Source organism: Ranitomeya variabilis, chromosome 3 (assembly GCF_051348905.1).
Source record: "Ranitomeya variabilis isolate aRanVar5 chromosome 3, aRanVar5.hap1, whole genome shotgun sequence".
Taxonomy (NCBI): Eukaryota; Metazoa; Chordata; class Amphibia; order Anura; family Dendrobatidae; genus Ranitomeya; species Ranitomeya variabilis.
The window spans coordinates 452,511,498-452,529,684 of record NC_135234.1 but is presented as its reverse complement, the minus strand read 5'-3'; the positions used below and the strand labels follow the sequence as shown (position 1 = coordinate 452,529,684).

The window sequence follows — 18,187 nt, the reverse complement described above, 5'->3', positions numbered from 1 at the left end:
CCACGCTGTGGAACGCACTGTGCTCTGCTGCTGGCGCCGGGTCCTCCATGCGGCGCCTCTTCTCTCCTGGCGCCTGAACCGAGAGCCCCCCCCCCCGGGAGGATGCGGTTCAACCCAGGAGCCCGTCCGCTCGACTGGTCTCTGGGCAGAGGGACTCCCCACCGGTAAGTTTCTGCCTTGGGCCACTGTTGCGGGGGAAGGATATTGGCCTAGCCGCACGATCCCCCAAGCCCTCCAGACTGGTGAGTTACCGCGCTGCACTGCGCTGTCTTTTCTCGTGTGTCCCTCCATGCAGGGACAGGAAAAACACTAAAGGAAAGGGGGCGGAGTGGGACCTTTTAACCTCTCGTGCTGTTTTTCCTGTCCCTGCAAGGAGGAGGAGGACGTCCTCCAGTGTGCTGTCAGGGGGACGTCCTGGAAAAACGCAGCAAAAACGCAGGTATCATTATTTGCTGCTGAAAATCCGAGGACATTAGCATGGACAAAGAAAAAAAACACGCTTAAAAAACGCACCAAATGCGCACCAAAAAAACGCACCAGGGTAAGTTCACACAGGACGTTTTTGCTGCATATTTTTGCTACTTATTTTATGCTTATTTTCAGCTGTTATTACAGAACCAGCAAAGCCTATGAGATTTCAGAAATCTCATGCACACACATTGGTTTTTGTTTGATCAGTATTTTGTGCTTTGCTGCGTTTTTTTGACATAGAGCATGCCACTTCTTTCAGCGTTTTTGCTGCGTTTTTTCACCCATTGACTTGAATGGGTGTTGAAAAAAATGCAGCAAAAACGCAGGTATCATTATTTGCTGCGTTTTTGCTGCTGAAAATCCAATGACATTAGCCTGGACAAAGAGAAAAAAAAAAAATGCACCAAAAAACAGGTTTTGCTGCAGAAAAGAAAAAAAGAGCAAAAACACCCTGTGTGAACTTACCCTTAATATGCTACAAGGGCTTACCCACTGGGCATTTATATATACAGAGGGGGAAAAAAGTATTTAGTCAGCCACCAATTATGCAAGTTCTTCCACTTGAAATCATGAGAGAAGCCAGTAATTGACATCATAGGAAGACCACAACTATGAGAGTTAAAATGAGAAAAGAAATTCAGAAAATCACCTTGTCTGATTTGGCAAGATTTATTTTGCAAATTATGGTGGAAAATAAGTATTTGGTCATTAACAAAAGTTCATCTCAATATTTTGTTATATATCCTTTGTTGGTAATGACAGAGGTCAAACGTTTTCTGTATGTCTTTACAAGGTTGGCACACACTGTTGGTGGTATGTTGGCCCATTCCTCCATGCAGATCTCCTCTAGAGCAGTGATGTTATAGGCCTGTCGCTGGGGTTTTTGATCACCGTCCTTGTGGTCTTTTTGACCCTGTAAGGGGAAGAAACCAACTAGGCATGTCTTTTCCGTAATGGGTCCAGAACCGTCGGGGCTGTCACCTAAATTACAGGGGGGAAAGCTTAAAGTGCGGGACCGCTCCCTGTACTTGAGAAAAGGGGGCGTGGTCAAGCTGAGAGGATGTTCGCACACGAGGATTCAAACAGTTTGGGCAGGAACGTCGAGCGCGCGAGACGCCTGTGAGGTAAAATCAGCTGTGAGGCGACTGGACAAAGTAGAGCAGAGCCTGGGACGGCAAAGCGCTTTGACAGGAGACTACCGACTGGGTACCGCTCAGACACCGCTGTCCCTGATGAGACCGCTGCCACAGCCGTCCATGCTGTCAGCACTGACCGTGAGAGACAAGGTCATGGCGAACCGTCCTGCCTGTTGTAAACTGTGTTTGGGCAGTGCTGCAGGTCTCTGTAGTGTTGGGACACTCATCGCTGAGGATAAGGACGTTTCCCTCTTCATCGCCTCATCTGCTGGACCCAAGACCCGCGTCAGGCTCCCAAGGAGTCGCCGCCATCGTCAGGACAGGACCACGAAAGGACACCGCCAACGTCAGGAGATACTACCCCATCTTCCTCAGGACTGTGACAGACTCCCACTGCGACACAATCTAAGCAGCCCCAGTCACAGACAGGAGTTCGACCGTGTCTGAGTGATGTTATATTTAATTCAATTGTCTGCGTTACTTGTCCTTGTTCCTTAAGTTATCCCTATTAGCCATTTGCTCTATTAGGGAATATTATCCCTCCGTTTTCTCCCTGCGTGGAATCTCTGCTGTATAATAAACTTCTATCACCCTTGGTCTGTGTACAGTCCGTTACTGCATCCTATGTGCCTGCAGTCTCCTCCCAACCCTACAGGGTGAGATCTTGCATGGAGCCCCAGATCGAGGGAGATTATCAGTGGTCTTGTAGGTCTTCCATTTTCTTATTATTGCTCCCACAGTTGATTTCATCACACCAAGCTGCTTGCATATTGCAGATTCATTTTTCCCAGCCTGGTGCAGGGCTACAATCTTGTTTTGAGTGTCCTTTGACAGCTCTTTGATTTTCACCATAGTGGTGTTTGGAGTGCGACTGTTTGAGGTTGTGGACAGGTGTCTTTCATACTGATAAGTTCAAACAGGTGCCATTACTACAGGTAATGAGTGGAGAACAGAGGAGCCTCTTGAAGAAGTTACAGGTCTGTGAGAGCCAGAACTCTCATGATTTTAGGTGACTATATACTTATTTTCCACCAAAATATGCAAAATAAATCTTGCCAAATCAGACAAGGTGATTTTTTGGATTTGTTTTCTCAATTTTAACTCTCATAGTTTTGGTCTACCTATAATGTCCTCTCTCATCTTTTTAACTGGGAGAACTTGCACAATTGATGGCTGACTAAATACTTTTTTCCTCACTGTAAGGCCATGTTCACACTTTGCGGTGTGCTCTGCAGGTTTATCCCGCAGCAGAATTGATAAATCTGCAGGGCAAAACCGCTGCGGTTATCCCTGCAGATTTATCGCGGTTTGTTCCGCGGTTTCCGCTGCGGGATTACTCCTGTACTATTGATGCTGCATATGCTGCAATATGCAGCATCAATAGTAATGATAAAAATAATAAAAATTGGTTATATACTCACCCTCCGATGTCCGGATCTCCTGGGCGCTGCACCCGGCGGTCCGGTTCCAAAGATGCTGTGCCGAGAAGGACCTTCGTGACGTCACGGTCATGTGACCGAGGCGTCATCACGGTCATGTGACCGCAACGTCACCACAGGTCCTGCTCGCACAGCAAACCGAAGACCGGACGGCCGCGGGCAGCGCTGAGAGGTAAGTATAACATTTTTTTATTTTAATTCTTTTTTTTTTTTTTTTACACTATTTATGGTTCCCAGGGCCTGGAGGAGAGTCTCCTCTCCTCCACCCCGGGTACCACCCGCACATTATCCGCTTACTTCCCGCAACGTGGGCACAGCCCCATGCGGGAAGTAAGCGGTTCAATGCATTTCTATGGGTGCAGAATCGCTGCGATTCTGCACAAAGAAGTGACATGCTGCGGGTTTTAAACCGCTGCGTCTGTGCGGTTTTTCCTGCAGCATGTGCACTGCGGTTTGCTGTTTCCATAGGGTTTACATGTTAATGTAAACTCTATGGAAACTGCTGCGGACCCGCAGCATCAAAATCGCCGCGGATCCGCGGTAAAAACCGCAAACTGTGAACATGGCCTATAAATGAATTCATATTTTCATAAAAGAAGAATTAATGTCCAAAAACATTAACCCCTTAACCCCCCAATGCTGGTTTGCATGTTAATGACTGGGCGAATTTTTACAATTCTGACCACTGTCCCTTTATGAGGTTATAACTCTGGAATGCTTGCATGGAGCCCGATGATTCTGACAATGTTTTCTCGTGACATATTGTACTTCATGTTAGTGGTAAAATTTCCTTGACATTACTTGCGTTCATTTGTGAAAAGAACGGAAATTTGGCAAAAATTTGGAAAATTTTGCAATTTTCCAACTTTGAATTTTCATGCCCTTAACCCCTTCATGACCTTGGGATTTTCCATTTTTCCGTGTTCGTTTTTCGCTCCCCTCCTTCCCAGAGCCATAACTTTTTTATTTTGCCGTCAATTTGGCCATGTGAGTGCTTATTTTTTGCAGGACAAGATGTACTTTTGAAAGACAGCATTGGTTTTACCATGTCATGTACTGGAAAACAGGAAAAAAATTCCAAGTAAGGCGAAATTGCAAAAATAGTGCAATCCCACACTTGTTTTTTGTTTGGCTTTTTTGCTAGGTTCACTAAATGCTAAAACTGACCTGCCATTATGATTCTCCAGGTCAGTACGAGTTCATAGACACCTCACATGACTAGGTTATTTTTTATCTAAGTGGTGAAAAAAAATTCCAAACTCTGCTAAAAAAAAAAAAAGTGCCATTTTCCGATACTCGTAGCGTCTCCATTTTTCATTATCTGGGGTCGGTTGAGGGCTTATTTTTTGCGTGCCGAGCTGGCGTTTTTAATAATACCATTTTGGTGCAGATACGTTCTTTTGATCGCCCGTTATTGCATTTTAATGCAATGTCACGGCAACCAAAAAAACGTAATTCTGGCGTTTTGAATTTTTTTTCTCGCTACGCCGTTTAGCAATCAGGTTAATGCTTTTTTTTTATTGATAGGGCGATTCTGAACGCGGCGATACCAAATATTTGTAGGTTTGATTTTTTTTAATTGATTTATTTTGATTGGGGCGAAAGGGGGGTGATTTAAACTTTTATATATATATTATTTTTTTTTTTCACATTTTTTTTTTTAACTTTTGCCATGCTTCTATAGCCTCCATGGGAGGCTAGAAGCAGGCACAGCACAATCGCCTCTGGTACATAGCCGCGATCTGCTGTTCGCTGCTATGCAGCAGAAAATCAGGTGTGCTGTGAGCGCCAACCACAGGGTGGCGCTCACAGCTGCCGGGGATCTGTAACCATAGAGGTCTCAAGGACCTCTATGGTTACAATGTACAAGCATCGCCGACCTCCGATCATGTGACGGGGGTCGGCAATGCACTCATTTCCGGCCGCCCGGCCGGAAGAGCAGGTTAAATGCCGCTGTCTGTGTTTGACAGCGGCATTTAACTAGTTAATAGGCACGGGCAGATCGCGATTCTGTCCGCGCCTATTACGGGCACATGTCAGCTGTTCAAAACAGCTGACATGTCCCGGCTTTGATGCGGGCTCACCGCCGGAGCCCGCGTCAAAGCGGGGCTTCTGACCTCGGACATACTATCCCGTCCGAGGTCAGAAAGGGGTTAAATCACAGAGATATGTCACACAAAATACTTAATAAGTAACATTTCTCACATGTCTACTTTACATCAGCACAATTTTGGAAACAAATTTTTTTTTTGGTAGGGAGTTATAAGGGTTAAAAGTTGTCTAGCAATTTCTCATTTTTACAACACCATTTTTTTTTTTTTTAGGGACCACATCATATTTGAAGTTACTTTGAGGGGTCTATATGATAGAAAATATCCAAGTGTGACACCATTCTAAAAACTGCACCCCTCAAGGTGCTCAAAATCACATTCAAGAAGTTTATAAACCCTTCAGGTGTTTCACAAGAATTTTTGGAAGGTTTAAAAAAAAAAAAAAAAAATGAACATTTATCTTTCTTTCACAAAAAATTTACTTTAGATCCAATTTGTTGTATTTTACTAAGGGTAACAGGAGATATTGGATCCCAAAAGTTGTTGTAGATATGTGGGGGGGAACCACTGTTTGGCCGCATGGCAGAGCTCGGAAGGGAAGGAGCGCAGGTTGACTTTCCAATGCAAAATTGGCTGGAATTGAGATAGGACGCCATGTTGCGTATGGAGAGCCCTTGATGTGCCTAAACAGTAGAAATCCCCCACAAGTGACGCCATTTTGGAAAGTAGACCCCCTAAGGAACTTATCTAGATGTGTGGTGAGCACTTTGACCCACCAAGTGCTTCACAGAAGTTTATAACGTAGAACTGTAAAAATAAAAAATCATATTTTTTCACAAAAATGATATTTTTGCCCCAATTTTTTATTTTCCCAAGGGTGACAGAAGAAATTGGACCACAAAAGTTGTTGTGCAATTTGTCCTGAGTACGCTGATACCCAATATGTGGGGGTTAACCACTGTTTGGGTGCATGGCAGAGCTTGGAAGGGGAGGAGCGCCGTTTGGCTTTCCAATGCAAAATTGACTGGAATTGAGATAGGAAGCCATGTCGCGTTTGGAGAGCCCCTGATGTGCCTAAACAGTGGAAACCCCCCCACAAGTGACACCCTAAGGAACTTATCTAGATGTGTTGTGAGAACTTTGAACCCCCAAGTGTTTCACTACAGTTTATAACGCAGAGCCGCGAAAATAAAAAATCTTTTTTTTCCACAAAAATTATTTTTTAGCCCCCCAGTTTTGTATTTTCCCAAGGGTAACAGGAGCAATTGGACCCCAAAAGTTGTTGTCCAATTTGTCCTGAGTATGCTGATACCCCATATGTGGTGGGGAACCACCGTTTGGGTGCATGGCAGAGCTCAGAAGGGAAGGAGCGCCGTTTGGAATGCAAACTTAGATGGAATGGTCTGCGAGCGTCACGTTGTGTTTGCAGAACCCCTGATGTACCCAAACAGTAGAAATCCCTCACAAGTGACCCCATATTGGAAACTATATGGATCACACAGAAGAACATTTGTGAGACGCAGAACAACTGAAAAGATGCTGGAAGAGTGTCTGACGCCATCTGTCAAGCATGGTGGAGGTAATGTAATGCTCTGGGGTTGCTTTGGTGCTGGTAAAGTGGGAGATTTGTACAAGGTAAAAGGGATTTTTAATAAGGAAGGCTATCACTCCATTTTGCAATGCCATGCCATACCCTTTGGGCAGTGCTTGATTGGAGCCAATTTCATCCTACAACAGGTCAATGACCCAAAGCACACCTCCAAATTATGCAAGAACTATTTAGTCAGAGAAAAGAGGGAGACACAAAAGCGCAAATAGGGTCTTATCAAACGTTACACAGAGTTGCCCACAAAGAGAACTACTCACCTGGTGAGCTTGAAGGAAGGACATATATTAATGGCGGCTGCTGCAGATCCATAGGTCAGTGCAAGACATACACTTAGGTAGGAAAAAAGGATCATCCCCGTGCTGCTGCAAGAATTCAAAAAATTGTAGAGGTTTCAACGTGGACTTACCACAAATATCGTACCAGAAGAAGCAGGCAGCTGGTATTCTATCTACAGTAGAATGGAGTGGCCAGCGCAGTCACCAGATCTCAACCCCATTGAGCTGTTGTGGGAGCAGCTTGACCATATGGTACGCAAAAAGTGCCCATCAAGCCAAACCAACTTGTGGGAGGGGCTCCTGGAAGCATGGGGTGAAATTTCTCCAGATTACCGCAGCAAATTAACTGCTAGAATAACAAAGGTCTGCAATGCTGTAATTGCTGCAAAGGGAGCATTCTTTGACGAAAGCAAAGTTTGAAGGAGAAAATTATTATTTCAAATAAAAATCTTTTTTTTGAACCATGTCAATGTCTGGACTAGATTTTCAATTCATTTGACAACTCATTTGACTAATAAAAGTATGAGTTTTCATGGAAAACACAAAATTGTCTGGGTGACCCTAAACTTTGGAACGGTAGTGTATGTAATTGTTACAATTTTATTATCCACCAATTATGTTATCTTATGTAAGGAATTACCCCAATAAAAGGTCAAGACCAACATCCTGTTTTTATGTGTCTGATGAAGGAGTCAGGCCAACTCCGAAACGCGTTACTTACACAAATACCCTGAATATCAAAGACATCTTTGGTCTCCCATTGTGAGGCAGCGCTCATGAAACCACGTTTTTCTTTCTACATTGGCCTCTTGATTCCCGACCATCCCTCAGGATTCCGTGGAAGTAGCAGCAGCCCATGGGAGTTGGAGTAGTGCGCTTACATCAGTGTTGTGCATGCTTCACATCCAGTCATTACTTACCATTCCCACTGTTTAGTGCTGGTGGTATCCCACTTCTGTATCCTAATAGAGGCACACCATAAATGACTTGTGAAGAGCCAATGATTAAATCAGGAAGACAGATCTGCTCATCTCCACTATGAAAGCTAGGGTCACACCAGTGTACCAGAGAATACAGACGATTATGCAAATGACACTCTAATCAAACTCTGATCAGAGTATCATCATAGCATGATCCGATTTTCTCAGATAATAAAAGATGGAAAAAGTGTCCATTCTGTCAGTCCGTGAAAATCTGACTCCACTCAGATGTCATCTGAGTGCAGTCCAATGTTTTCCACACACTCTATGACTTGCATGGCTGAGTGCGTCCGCAGATCAGATGTATATCTTGCATACAGACATATGCACAGCTAAATAGAATAACATAAGTCCGATACTTTGTTGGATTTCAGTCGGACCGTCTGCACGAGCCCAAGAGATGAGCGGAGTTGGCTAGCAGTCTAATGTCAATAGGGGCCCCCGACTCTCCCATTATAGGTGATGTCCAGGGAGACGTCTGACTTCGGACTGGAGAAGCCTTTGTCCTCCCTGAGATAAGCTGACGGCAGCGGAGTCTGGCAGTGGCTCTCTCCCAGGACACAGGAGCGCTCGGCAGAACATCCCGAGCATGGAGGAGTCAGGAGAGATAACTATTGGCCAAACGATCTATTGTCTACTCGGGGGGCTTAAATTACATTCAGGGTCTGGAGAGAGATAGGCAGATGTAGGCCACCACTGAAGCCCGTATAATAATAATCTTTACTTATTTATATCATTTATTGGAACATTCATGAGGGTTATGCAAACGTTATATAAAAAAAATACAGCTAAAAATGGTATAAAATAACAAAATAAATATTTACCTCTTCTTTTTCTTAAGATCCAGCCTGGCTGACATACGTGCCATACTACAGGCATCGCCATTCACCACATCACATACACCGATTATATGAGGTGGCCAGTGCCTGGTTTGGGGGATTGGGGACACACCCTGGTGCATGGTTTCCTTAAAGGGGTTGTCCCATGTTTGTTCTTCAGGAGCGCTCTGCTCCTCCGCCTCTAGGCCTCCTGCTCCCAGGGGGCAGTGCACTCCTGACGTCTGACCATCCAGGCAGGTGGCAATCTCCCCAATGCACTGGCCACTAGTGACCCACAATGTCCGATGGCGCTACCTGACCAGCTTGAGAGCAGCGCTTACAAGCTCTACAGCAAACAGCCTGCCAAACGACTAGGACAGTGCAGAGGTGGCCGGTAACCTAGGCAATGAGCAGTAAACTATAGAATTAAAAGGTCCTCCTTTCAGGAGTAAGAACATTGAAAAGATTCCTGGTTTTTTTTACAAACGCTTTGCAATTTTAACCATTTACTAACTTGAGACAACTATTCCCTTCTATTCCTGACGATGTCGTGCAGCTGCCCAGTGGTGGCATAGCCCTGGCCACTGTATAAGTAGCCATTCTCATCCCGGAACGGAACACCCTTTCAATTCTGCAGTGCAGTGGCTAATTCTGACCCGGGGTCCACCTGACGGCCGTCATGCTGCTCTTCTAGGGTCGGGGTACAGAGCGGGACACTGAATGGTTCGGGTATTGTGCATGGTCTTCAGCAGTCAGTAGTGCGGAGCCGGCGAGGAGCGGCGCCCGACTGTGCAGCAGCACCACCAGCTCGCCTACCCATAGTGGACCCTAAAGCCCCGCCCTCCGCGCCTTAGCCAATAATGAGTGAGGACACTACTCCTGCCAACGCCCCCTCATTCTTTCTGTGTCATCGACAGCCAATCAGCGATGAGGAGGGCGTGCAGGCCAAGCCCCCTCCAGGCTCGCGTCCCGGGTTGGAGGATGTCACCTCCGGACGCTTCGCTCTGTGCTGTGTGAGGAGGAGACCGGGCTCCAGAGCTGCAGTGGCCGGAGCGCAGTGACCGAGCAGCGCTACAGCGCCGAGCACTATGGCGGTGGAGGAGGAAGGGATCCGAGTCTTTCAGAGCGTCAGGATCAAGATAGGTGAGCGGCTGCTCGGGGTCACGGTGCCGGGGGCAGGGGCAGCGGTGCCGGGGGCCGGGCACAGGTGACTAGCGCAGGGCGGCTGCTGGCTCCCTCCTTTGTGCACAGGATGGCACTGTGGCAGCTCTGCTCCCCCCGCCTATGACCTCATAGACTTGGATGATGTCACTTGTTACCACCCTGACGGCGGCTGTGCCAGCACATGAGGGAGACGCGGCCCCTCGTGCCCATGGCTGTGTGGTCTGCCTGCTGGCAAGACCCTCCCTGGGCAACAAAACCCCCATTCTTCTGTCCCAGTGGGAAATGTGTGCCCGGAATACCAAGCCATGGCCCCGCCGGCTGGTAGCGTGGGCGCAGTGGGCCGCCGGACTGGGCGCTGCTACATGGAGGAGCCCTTCTCCTGGAGGAGTTACTGGCAGCTCAGTATAGCACCAGGTGTAAGAATTGGCTTCTTCTTGCTGTGGGGTCTGTGTGCTATTTATAGCCATCCTTGGGAAGTGTTTTTTTTTTCCTTTCACAAAAAGTATCAGCTAGTGGGAAGCACTGGTACCCGAGAGGGGCTGCTGTCCCAAAAGATGTCTTCAGGAGGGGGTGCCTGGTCCAAGTTTCCATGGAGCCGGTGCTGGACTGACGATCCGGCCGCCCTCAGGTAGAGAAGTGTCCCCATGTGACTGCTCTAAGCTGTGTGGCCAGGTGACTAGCTATGGGAGACAGACACGACACGGTGATACTCTGCCTGGTAATGTCTCTGCATGTGGCCTCCTGGTGGTTGTGATGTGAACTGCAGCCTGTCACATGTATTGTGGAGCCCTTACTAAATGTGAAGGAAAGTGTCTGCCCCTTATCAGGGCATAAATGTTCAGGGCCTGCACACTAACAAGAGCTGCATGCCGTGTTCTGGGTATGATGATTGGGGTGGGGTAAGGGCCCGCACCCTAACCGCTGCCAGGCCAGTGCTGATCATTGCCTCAGGGTTCATGTGGAAGTTCTGCCTTTCCTTTGTAGTATGTATAGTATTCTATAATATTATAACATTGTGCAATACACGTGTGATTTTTTTTTTTTGCTAGTGTTTTTGCGTGTTTTGCCATTTGCATATAATCAGAATTATCATTATCAAGTATTCTAACTTTATTTTTAATCTAATAAATATTATTTTTTGCTAGATCCTGTATTCTATAATAATGTGCCTCTAAATTACTAAATATTTTTTTTTTCAATTCGAGGTTTTCCCATGTAGGAGGAAACCAGCAGTTTGGTTGTGGTTTTCTATCAAGTGTCAAATCCGCTGCGAATATTTTTTCCACTTAAAGGTGGAGTCCTGCTCACGCTAACCACAAAGTGTTGGTATTTCTTCTAGTCGGGCTTTGCCTGCATCGTATTTGAGTCTTACCGTTGCAAAGTGATAACTGCACAAATAAGAATCTAAAATGTACCATGTTTATTTTGGGGGATTTTGTAAAAGTGAAATGCTTGCCTAGAGCAACCAATCTGGTTGTAGCTTTCTTTAAAAAAAAAAAAAAAAAAAAAAAAAGCACCTGAAAAGTAAAGCCGATATCTGATTAGTTGTCATAGAGAATGTGCTTCAATTTCCAATTTTTGCAGCAGTTTTGTTTACTCTATTTTTAAAGGGGTATTCCCACCTCTAAGAATCCATCCCATTATGTAGTATATGTAATAATAATCTTAGCCATTACTTCCAATTAGAAATGTAGTATAGTTCTTCTGATTTGCTATGTTGTCTACCCCATGACCCCATGTAGGGCATTGCATTAGTTGAGGTATCCATAGGTTACAACCACTAACAGCTAACTGTAAGGCCATGTTCACACTCTGCGGCGTGCTCTGCGGGTTCTCCCGCAGCGGAATTGATAAATCTGCAGGGCAAAACCGCTGCGGTTATCCCTGCAGATTTATCGCGGTTTGTTTTGCGGTTTCCGCTGCGGGATTACTCCTATACTATTGATGCTGAATATGCAGCATCAATAGTAATGGTAAAAATAATAAAAATTGCTTATACTCACCCTCTGATGTCCGGATCTCCTCGGTGCTGCACGCGGCGGTCCGGTTCCAAAGATGCTGTGCCGAGAAGGACCTTCGTGACGTCACGGTTATGTGACCAGGGCGTCATCACGGTCATGTGACCGCGACGTCACCGCAGGTCCTGTTCGCACAGCAACTCTGACCGGACGGCCGCGTGCAGCGCTGAGAGGTGAGTATAACATCATTTTTTATTTTTATTCTTTTTTTTACCCCAAATATGGTTCCCAGGGCCTGGAGGAGAGTCTCCTCTCCTCCACCCCGGGTACCACCCGCACATTAACCGCTTACTTCCCGCAACGTGGGCACAGCCCCATGCGGGAAGTAAGCGGTTCAATGCATTCCTATGGGTGCAGAATCGCTGCGATTCTGCACTAAGAAGTGACATGCTGCGGGTTTTAAACCACTGTGTTTCTGCGCGGTTTTTCCCGCTTCATGTGCACAGCGGTTTGCGGTTTCCATAGGGTTTACATGTAAATGGAAACGCTATGGAAACTGCTGCGGACTCGCAGCATCAAAATCGCCACGGTTCCACGGGAAAAACCGCAAAGTGTGAACATGGCCTAACAATACGAGTGATCGTAACCATGGATACCTAAGCTACTGCAATGCCCTTCACATGGGAAAGGAGATATAGCTAATCAGAAGAACTATACTACATTTCTAATTTCCCAGAATAGCATTGCACGGCGAATAAGCCTCCTTACCTTGACAAGCCAGAGCTGGTATGTCACTCTCCACAAGGAGAAACCTTACCCCTTAGACCCAAGTCCAGAGCCTCTCGCCTAGCCAAATCAGATCTCATACTTCGCACTGACGAGGACCAAGTTACTATCAACCCTTTAAAGGGAACCTGTCACCCCGGTTTTTCATTCGGAGATAAAAATACCGCTACATAGGGCATGAGCTGTGCTTTACAAAAGTGTTTTTTTTTTTCTACCCTGATTCCCCACCTAAGCTGCCGAAATTACTTACCAAAGTCGCCGTTTTCGCTTGTCAATCATGCTGGTCTGGTCATAGGGGCGTGGTGACAAAGCTGTTTCTTCCCCCAGATCTTGCTTAGGTTTCCGTTGGTGGCGTAGTGGTTTGCGACTGCGCAGGTGACGTAAAACGGCGCGCTCTGCGCTATATCCCTGGTGATCGTGGGGGCTTCCTGTGGCCGCGCATGCGCAGTTGGAGCGCTCTGCTGCCCGGGGCTTCAGGAAAATGGCCGCGGGCTGCCGCGCGTGCACAGATGGAGATCGCGGCGGCCATTTTCCTGAAGCCGAGATGCGAACTCTGCTTCAGGAAAATGGCCGCCGCGATCCCCATCTGCCCACACGCGGCATCCCGCGGCCATTTTCCTGAAGCCCCGGGCAGCAGAGCGCTCCAACTGCGCACGCGCGGCCACAGGAAGATGGCCGCCCCCACCGATCACCAAGGATATAGCGCAGAGCGCGCTGTTTTTCGTCACCTGCGCAGTCGCAAACCACTACGTCACCAACGGAAACCTAAGCAAGATCTGGGGGAAGAAACAGCTTTGTCACCACGCCCCTATGACCAGACCAGCATGATTGACAAGCGAAAACGGCGACTTTGGTAAGTAATTTCGGCAGCTTAGGTGGGGAATCAGGGTAGAAAAAAAACACTTTTGTAAAGCACAGCTCATGCCCTATGTAGCGGTATTTTTATCTCCGAGTGAAAAACCGGGGTGACAGGTTCCCTTTAAGACTTGTTAATGGGTTGATAGTGACTTGTAGAATCGCTACTTCCAACAGGTGGCGCTATATAGAGTTCAAGTCCTTCTCTCTGAAGAGGCAATTTGCATATAATTGGAAGGTATTTACTATTATTATTATTATTACACCTGCTACAGGATGGGATAGGCTCTTGTAGATGGGAACACCCCTTTAGAGCCGATGTCACCAGATTTCACATTGCAAACTCTAAACATTATTAAATATATCTCAGACCTGATGGGAATAGTGTACTTACTTTGACAATGTATGTCAGAATCTGATCTTGATACTAAGATTACTGAACACACTTGGACACGTGGGCTCTCTGTCTCCACCCAGCCTGACTGACAGCTGCAGCTTGTACTGAGCAGTGTGAGATCTAAGCTACAGCAGGGAGGAGGGTCACTGAGGAGCTGTCCGTCTGACAGCGTGGGTGGAGATTGAAGGTAACAGTTCAGAAAGGATTATACAGCCATTCACACATGGACTTTCAAAGTAAATACATCATCCTCATCAGGTCTAACATATCTATTGATTATTGTTTGTATAGTGAACTTTGGCGACAGATCAGATTTAAATGGCTGCACAAGCGGTAGCTGGCAACGAAAAGATGTTTTGCTGCCAACTTTTCTCTCTGACACCCCATTAATCATATTCAGCTGGCGAATCTGTAAAGCATCTCCTGCCCTGACTGATGCGGCTACTTGTCGTCTGTATGTTTGAATGGATTCCCTGCTTTCTGTTTTTTTGCTTACAGTAGGAACGTGTTTGGCTAGACGCAGCTGCTGGTAATGGCTGATTGTCACGGTTCTGGTTCCCCTAATTTCAGCATGAGACCCCTCACAGTACCAGTATGACAGTGCCTGTCATACACCCTGTCATACACTCTGCTAGTCATGTCTGATCTGCCAGGCAGTTGGTGCAGTTACAAGCATTCAGTAATCTGTACAGTGTGTGAACATGATCTTGGATCTTATGCCGAAAAGGAAGTGAAAGCTAGAAAGGAAATTGCCTTATCTAACCAATATATAGCGGGGCGTTACATAAGTGTAAGGACGGCAACGTAATGCAACTAGATTTATCAATTGTAAATGCAGAACTGACATAGCGGTACGATGGATTTACTGTGGTGGGGCGTGATGTACCCCATTAGGAGGAGTAAAGGAGTGTATCCTGTAAATCTCCAAGTAGGGCCCACGTATAAAGGGCAAGTTCTGATCTGATGAATACCATGTCCTCATTAATCTGAGCTTATCAGCTTATGTCTGCAGGCCTTGTAGATATGGCCCCAGGATGTAGCTGTATGCAGACCTCCTTCCTTCCCCCACACACCCACCATGAGGGACGCCATGACTGGACCCAGAAGACCCCAGTATAAGTCAATAGGGGTCATATGACATTGAAAGTAGTCATTGTGCGATGTATCCAGCAATGCATCCATTGAACACATCCATACAGTTGCTACATGCAGGAGCCCCCGCCCCAAGCAGTTCACCCAAGCTCATTTCTGTAGGCCTAAAGACAACTGTTACCAAACACAGTGGTTTATGGCATTAAAATAGTTGATTCTATGAGCACCAGTGCAGCCAGCAGCACCCTGGACACTTGGACTTCACGTCCGGCTTCTATTGCTGAGAGGGTCACTTTCACATGAGCAAAGTTGTGAAACATAAGCCGAAAACCATTATACACTGTTATTCACATATTGGGCAGATTCCTCAGGTTATTACGACTGAAAAGAAAAAAAAAAAACAGCAATTTTACAAGAACTTGTGCATGTGATTCCATAAAAGGAACATTAGCAATCAGTCGTTCTAGGAGAAAAGTCCCCTTGAATCCAGGGATAGGCTGCCTACCATGCCGTGTGCTTGAGTGCCATCCCATGCGTGTAGCTGCCCCGTGTAGTCATGAACCATTATTGCTATTTTTTAAAAGCTGTTTGTTTGTTTTCTCCAAGATAGTCGGAATATTTAGACTATTGTAGGGAGTTTTGTTTCTAAGAATTCAGATGGCACTGGGTCAAGGCACTGTATTGTGTTGGACTTGCTAAGTTGGGACATGATTAATATTGGCTTTATTTAGTCAACAAATGAACAAATCTTTTGTGGTCTTTGTTCAGTTTTGCTGTTTTACCTTCGTTTAAGTTTCTCGATGGTCAGTCTTAAACCACCAATTCTATATGGAGACTGTCAGTAATTTGCGGTCTATAGATTCTAGTGTATAGCATTCACACATACTACTTTATACTCCTGAGATCTCCCATTTTTGGACAGAAATATCTTGGTGTCACATGTACAGCAATAAGAGGTCAATTAGGCTTTTTTTGTGTTGGAAGCTAGAGCTATCTTTTATTTTTCCTAAATATGGAACTAAAAGGTTTTTCTGGAAGTTGTCTGTGTAGTGAGTGCCACTTCTCCTTTATTAACCAGCGATGTGCATGTAGTACCCTTGTGGTCATGTCTGGTGCTGTAGCTTTAGGTTATTGTAAACTAGTGTTCCACCATAGTCGTGCAGTCTAAACAGGCTGTCAATCTCCTGACAAACGAGGAAAACGCTTGTTTGTCAGGTGACGTGATCTTTTGGTTTGGACAAAATAGTCGCCGTTCTCAGCAGCACATTGTTCTTTGTAAACAGGAGCTGTGCTGCCGAGAACAAAGTCACGGTCCTTGAAAAAACGTGGCCATGAATACCATCATAGATCGAGTTTATGTATACCCCTTAAAAAAATGGGATTTAACACATACATGCAATATGTCTGAATGGGGCCCTGTTACGTACAAGAAAATTCACGGATGTCTTTCTTCTTCCCAATGGTACATAAATCACATATAGAGATACACACAGTGTCTTCATTGGCTAAGCTCCGAGTTGGTAACCTCTAAACCTATGTTCACACAGGTCAGAAAATCTGCACTGCGTTTTTTGGAAATTAATCTAGAGATAAATTTTGTATTGAATCCACAGGAAATAAAAATTGACAATGTCTGAAATCTGCAGGAGATTTATTCCTTTGCAAATTGCATCCCATGTCGACATGCCCTAAAATAGAATGTGTCTCTTATATTGGTGATCATTTTTAATGAAGCTTTGGAGCATAGCTAAGCACAGCCTGTCGTCACGATTCTTGTGCCTGCCTTCCAGCGATGGATTCCTACAGGGTGGAACAGTTGCTGTCACAGCTGCCGCCCTACAAAGAGCCTCTGTAACAGACCAGTCATGAGTGTTTAGGTTTAAAATGGAAAAGAACAAAGCCCCCAAGAATTGAAAGAAAAGAACTCATTGAAAATAAAAATATATAATTTTATTTTTTTTTTAAAAAGGGGATTACAGCTGCTTTCTTCTAGAAAACATGGTGGCCCTTTCCATTAGTTGGGTCCAATTGTTGTAATACAGTTTCTGGAAAAGTCTACTGCTTTTCTTGTACAAATGTTAAAAAAAAAAAAATTCAAACTACGTAGGCAAGATAGAAATACCCCGCTTTTCTGACCATTCTTTAGGGATCATGTGCATGAATGTGTATTGAACAGTGTTTTATTGCAATTCCATAAAGGAGGAAAGCCTCGGTATAAAATTTGTGATTGTAACTTTAGACTTTTATTTGCTACTTGAAAAATATAGTTCAAACTCTGAGGTATACTTTGCCAATAGGCATATTCCCAAGAGGATGCACTTTTGACATACGTTGGGTCTGTTGGATACTTTTGGCACACGTTGGGTCCGTTGGATACTTTTGGCACACATTGGGTCCGTTGGATACTTTTGGCACACGTTGGGTCTGTTGGATACTTTTGGCACACGTTGGGTCCGTTGGATACTTTTGGCACACATTGGGTCCGTTGGATACTTTTGGCACACATTGGGTCCGTTGGATACTTTTGGCACACGTTGGGTCTGTTGGATACTTTTGGCACACGTTGGGTCTGTTGGATACTTTTGGCACACGTTGGGTCCGTTGGATACTTTTGGCACACGTTGGGTCCGTTGGATACTTTTGGCACACATTGGGTCCGTTGGATACTTTTGACATACGTTGGGTCTGTTGGATACTTTTGGCTCACGTTGGGTCTGTTGGATACTTTTGGCACACGTTGGGTCTGTTGGATACTTTCCGTGTATATGCAGTGAAAGCATGCAAATTTAGCTCTGTCCTAGTGTGAACACTGTCTAACCTTTAAAGGTATGTACACACAATGTTTTTTTCAGGTCAGTCCGTTCAGAAACCTGTCCTAAAGTGTTTTAAAAAATGCTAAAAAGAATAACCATATGTACTGTCAAAACAACCCTCTGTTCATATGTTCAGTTTCTCAGAACTTTTTTTAAGCTCTTTAGGTTTCAAAAGTAGTGAAGTGGCTAAAATAAGTGATTTGTCCGATCGTCTGGCCACTTTCGCTTGGAAGCTGCGAACAAGTTTATATATTTAAAAAAAAAAAAACTGTCGCAAAAACTACCAAAAAGGCACCAATAAAGCTGCTGGTAATTTCTTAAAGCTTCTTCTCCTCCTACATCT

General features: G+C 45.4%; 1 protein-coding gene across 1 annotated transcript in view; it reads left to right on the top strand.

Annotated features, from left to right (window-relative positions):
• Nucleotides 1-9,237: 9,237 nt before the first annotated feature.
• The window catches only part of RASA3 (RAS p21 protein activator 3), a 231,377-nt gene continuing 222,427 nt past the window's right edge, over nt 9,238-18,187 (top strand). Inside the window, exon 1 of the mRNA XM_077296562.1 lies at nt 9,238-9,922. Within this exon, the coding sequence (XP_077152677.1) occupies nt 9,868-9,922 (55 nt within the window). The 5' untranslated portion in view covers nt 9,238-9,867. The remainder of the gene's footprint in view (nt 9,923-18,187) is intronic.